This window comes from Rhinopithecus bieti, unplaced genomic scaffold (assembly GCF_001698545.2).
Source record: "Rhinopithecus bieti isolate Rb0 unplaced genomic scaffold, ASM169854v2 scaffold_34968, whole genome shotgun sequence".
NCBI classification, from domain to species: Eukaryota; Metazoa; Chordata; class Mammalia; order Primates; family Cercopithecidae; genus Rhinopithecus; species Rhinopithecus bieti.
This window is the reverse complement of record NW_016814942.1, coordinates 817,993-822,925: the sequence shown is the minus strand read 5'-3', so window position 1 is coordinate 822,925 and position 4,933 is coordinate 817,993. Positions and strand designations below refer to the sequence as shown.

The following is a 4,933-nucleotide window of genomic DNA, read 5'->3' as shown; positions in this document are numbered from 1 at the left end:
CGCGGACCCCCCCCCGCCGCCGCCTCAGGCTCCTCACCCGCCGCCGCCGCCGCGCGAGGCGGGGACATGCAAATGAACCAACGGTCTCCGCAGCGCCACGCCGCGCAGGCGCAAGCCGCCGCCGAGTCCTGGTGCGCAGGCGCGGGCCGCCGCTGCCCGGCTCTCTTGCGCAAGCGCGGTGGCTGCTTCTTTTGGGCGGACGATCCGGAAGCAAAACATTTCCCTGCTGGGGGCGGCGACCACCGTGAGCGTCCCGTAAAAGGCGGCAAAGACGCCTCCCTCGCGCACGAGGTGGCCTTGTTGTCTTTACCTTGGTTTGCGGTCGTCCTTGGTTATCGTGAGCCGTCCGCAGGACTCTGGGAGGCCGAGTCTGGGGGCGCCACGGCGCCTGCGCGCGTACGGCGGCCGGAAGGGGCTAGAGGCAGCGCCCTGGGTGACAGCCGTGCGCCCCACCTTTCCCCACGTGGCCGCGAAGACCGGGTGAGACGCGGCGGCTGCCGAAGCCTGTCGCGCGCGAATTGGGGAGTGGGGGCGCCGTAGGGTCGGGCTGGCGCGACCGTCGGGTACGTGGTTTTGGGGGAAAAAATTGAAAGAATTTTACAGAAGCCGCCTGGGGATAAAATCCCCGGCTTCTCTGGCCTTGGCTTTCTTTTCATTCATTTTGTTTATTCATTCATTACTTGTGCACTGAGTGCCTGCTGCGTGTCGGGCCCCGTCCTAGGCAGTGGGGACAAGGAGGCTACAGGGTACAAATAATTGAGTGAACGATGTCGCTCTAGATACGGGTGATGGTGTGCAAATAATAAAAGAGTGATGGGACGGGAGACCAGGGCTGCTGTTTACCTGGAAGTGGTTTTGAAGGGTGTCTCTTGAGTACTGGGAAGGATGAGAAAGGCGGGGAAGAGCAGCTGGGAAGGCTTAGGTAGAGAAAGTGCCCATAAGGAGGCTGGGTTTTGTTCTGAGAGGGTTGGGAAGCCACTACTGGGCTTTGAGCAGGTGAGTGAGGTGGAGTCGAGGCTCTGGGAGTGGCAGGTGAGGCCGCCCTTAGGGGAGGCTGGTGTTTGAACCAGAGTGGGTGTGGCTGGTAGAGGGAGTTGTGGATGGAGTCTTTTAGGGTCCCCAGCATATCATAGCACACTTTTCTAATTTTCTTTTGAGACAGAGTCTCTTTCTGTCGCCCAGGCTAGAGTGCAGTGGCATGATCTCGACTCACTGCAACCTCCATCTCTCGGGTTCAAGGCATTCCCCTGCCTCAGCCACCCGAGTAGCTGGGACTACAGGTGCGCAACACTGCATCCGGCTAAATTTTGTATTTTTTAGTAGAGACGGGGTTTCTCCCTGTTGCCCAGGCAGGTCTCAAACTCCTGGCCTCAAGTGATCTGCCTGCATTGGCCCCCCAAAGTGCTGGGATTGCAGGCATGAGCCACCGCGCCCGGCCCCCCTTATTTTTTCTTTTGAGACAGAGTCTTGCTGTTGCCCAGGGTGGAGTGCAGTGGCGAGATCTCTGCTCACCGCAACCTCCACTCCCCAGGTTCAAGCGATTCTCCTGCCTCAGCCTACTGAGTAGCTGGGATTACAGATGTGCACTATCTTGCCTGGCTAATTTTTTGTATTTTCAGCAGAGACAGGATTTCGCTATGTTGGCCAGGCTGGTCTCAAATTCCTGACCTCAAGTGATCTACCTGCCACAGCCTCCCAAAGCGCTGGGATTATAAGCGTGAGCCACCACACCTGGCCAGCACAGTTTTCTTGAGCAGAATCCTGGCTGAGAGAAGGAAACTGGCTGCCAGTTAGGGGCCTTACTCACCTTCTGTTTTACCCTCAGCATGCCTGATGGATCACAGGGACTGGTACTGCTTTCAGCCTAAGCTGTTCTCCAGGTAATTCTTACTTGGCCATCCCTAGGCACCATTTTATGTGTTTCAAATCTGTACTTTCCTCCCCCAACCCAGCCCTGTGCCAGATCTAGGGGACCTTGGAGGACTCAAGTCAGGGGTGGTCACAGAGCCAGACCTCCCCAACTCACCTCAGGAGTGGGTGGAAGGGAAGGGTTGTGGGTTGGGGAGAGGAGGCCAGAGAGCACGGGCTCTGAGTAGCCAGGAAAGGCAGCCACTTGGAAGGGCTGACAGAAGCTCTGCAGAGGACTGAGAATCCGAAGTATATGAGACAGGTGTCAATCAATTTAGAAAGTTTGTTTTGCTAAGGTTAAGGACATGTCCATGACAGCCTCAGGAGGTCCTGACAACATGTGCCCAAGGTGGTTGGGGCACAGCTTGCTTTTATACATTTCAGGGAGACGTGAGACATAAATGAGTACATGTAAGATGGTCACAGGTAGATCGTGTTCTTTTGAGTCTTTGGTCAGCCTTTCACTAAATACACGATTTACATGGGGGACAGGGCAGGTAGAGGAATAGTCATTTATGCCTCAGTCCGACTCATGAATCTGCTGTTTTTTGCTTGTTTTTTGTTTTGTTTTTGAGACAGAGTCTCGCTCTGTCGCCCAGGCTGGAGTGCAATGGTGCAATCTCGGCTCACTGCAACCTCCGCCTCCTGGGTTCAAGCCATTCTCCTGCCTCAGCCTCCCGAGTAGCTGGGATTACAGGCGCCCCACTAATTTTTGTGTATTTAGTAGAGACGGGGGTTGGCCAGGCTGGTCTTGAACTCCTGACCTCAGGTGATCTGCCTGCCTTGCCCTCCCAAAGTGCTGGGATTATAGGCGTGAGCCACCACTCCCAGCCTTACTTGCTTATTTTTATTTTATAAGGTGGGTTTGTGTGTATACACACACACACACACACACACACACACATTTTTTAAGAGATGTGGTCTCACTATGTTGCCCCAGGCTGGTCTCAAACTCCTGTGCTCAAGTGATCCCCCCACCTTAGCCTCCCAAGTTGCTGAGATTACAGGCACAAGTCGTTGCTCAGTTCTTTTTGTTTTTAAACAGACTAGCACTTTGAGCTATAATTTACATACCATAATAGCCACTCATTTGATTTAGTAATTTTTTTTTCTTCTGGAGACAGGGTCTCCCTCTGTCACCCAGACTAGAGTGCAGTGGCCCAATCATAGGTCACTGCAGCCTTGAACTCCTGGGCTCAAATGATCCTCGTGCTTCAGCCTCCCAAGTAACTTCAACCATAGACAAATGCCACCACATCCGATTGAATTTTTAATTTTATTTTTTTGTAGACACAGGACCCCCTGTGTTGTCCTTGCTAGTCTCAAACTCCAGGCTTCAAACAGTCCTCCCACCTTGGCCTCCTAAAGCACTGGGATCACAGGTGTGAGCCACCATACCTGGCCTGATATAGTGATTTTACGTTTTCACAGAATGGTACAACCATCATCACTATCTAATTCAAGAACGTTTTCATCACCCAAAAGGAAACCCTATACCCATTAGAAGTTATTCCCCATTCCCTCTCCTCCAGTCCCTGGCAACACCCAATCTGCTTTCTGTGTCTATTTGTCTATTCTGGACATTTCATATCATTGGAATCGTGCAATATGAGGCCTTTTGTGTCTGGACGAGACATCATGTTTTTGAGGTCCATCCCCATTGTAACATGCTTCAGCACCTCATTCCTTTTTCTGGCTGAGTAATATTCCATCGTGCACACAGACCGTTTTGTTTATCCATTCATCTGTTGGTAGACTCCCTCTCCTTTTCTTTGTTCTTGTGATTTATTTGTTGAAAACTCTGGGTGTTTGTCCTCTAGCTGATGTTCTCTTCCCAAAATCCCAAAAAGTAGGTATTTTGCAGATCATATCCCCATGGTGTTGGTTAAGGTGTCAGAGCTGTGCTGTGCAATACCGTAGTCACTCGTCACATATGGCTATTTACATTAACATAAATTAAAATGAAATAAAATTACACACTCAGTTCCTCAGCTACACTGCCACACTTCAGCTGTGTGATAGCCACAGAGGCCAATGGCATCTGTACTAGGCAGTGCATATAGAGAACGTTTCATCATAGCAGAAAGTGCCCTGAAAGCATGATCAGATTCAGGTTTGAGATTTTGGCACGATGACTTCACAGGTGCATTTTGTTCTTGTTCAGGAGGTAGGTGTTGCTGGTTTCTCTTGATGACGTGAGATCAAGCAGTAGATTCAGTTCCTGTCCACTCTTGTTAAGCTCCCTTGTTAATTTTACACCTGATGGTTTTGGATCCTGTGGGATCATTATCTGTTTCTCTCCTGTCTCGGCTGATCAGCTGGAATTGGAAGTGGAACTTTTCCTCGTCCTCTTTTTGTAACCTGGGACCCATTTGTACAAGGGAGGCAGATTAAGTGCTAGATTCTTTTTTTTTTTTTGAGACGGAGTCTCACTCTGTCACCCAGGCTGGAGTGCAATGGCGCGATCTTGGCTCACTGCAAGCTCTGCCTCCCGGGTTCACGCCATTCTCCTGCCTCAGCCTTCCAAGTAGTTGGGACTACGGTCGCCCACCACCACACCCGGCTAATTTTGTTTTCTTTTTGTATTTTTAGTAGAGATGGGGTTTCACCGTGTTAGCCAGGATGGTCTCGATCTTCTGACCTCATGATCCGCCTGCCTTGGCCTCCCAAAGTGCTGGGATTATAGGCGTGAGCCACCACACCCAGTCAAGTGTTAGATTCTTTTTTAAAAAAAATTGTTATCAATTATTGTAGAGACAGTGTCTCGCTACATTGGCCAGGCTGGTCTTGAACTCCTGGATCAAGTGATCCTCCCATGTCAGCCAGCCTCCTGAGTAGTAGCTAGAGTACAAGAGCATGCCACCACTCCCCACCAAGAGCTGGATTCTTGGTTGGCCAGTTTTCAGAAGCCTCAGCTGTATTTGTTTTAGTATTATCTAAAAAATAGTATTACCTAAAAAAAATCAAAAGCACAGATTTTGATTTTTTTTTTTTTTTTTTTTTTTTTTTTTTTTTTTTTTTTTTT

General features: G+C 50.3%; 2 protein-coding genes across 9 annotated transcripts in view; one reads left to right on the top strand and one right to left on the bottom strand.

The window, feature by feature from the left end:
- SUGP2 (SURP and G-patch domain containing 2) overlaps nt 1-124 on the bottom strand; it is a 45,193-nt gene extending 45,069 nt beyond the window's left edge. Inside the window, 1 exon segment of the mRNA XM_017852687.1 lies at nt 38-124. Within this exon segment, the coding sequence (XP_017708176.1) occupies nt 38-68 (31 nt within the window). The 5' untranslated portion in view covers nt 69-124.
- Nucleotides 125-160: 36 nt separating this feature from the next.
- ARMC6 (armadillo repeat containing 6) overlaps nt 161-4,933 on the top strand; it is a 24,166-nt gene continuing 19,393 nt past the window's right edge. Inside the window, exons 1-2 of one of the 8 annotated variants that reach the window (XM_017852688.1) lie at nt 388-480; nt 1,826-1,880. In XM_017852688.1, the coding sequence (XP_017708177.1) occupies nt 1,834-1,880 (47 nt within the window). In that variant the 5' untranslated portion in view covers nt 388-480; nt 1,826-1,833. Of the gene's footprint in view, nt 564-1,825; nt 1,881-4,933 lie in introns of all 8 variants that reach the window. The other 7 variants (XM_017852693.1, XM_017852689.1, XM_017852692.1 and 4 more) reach the window with 7 other exon arrangements.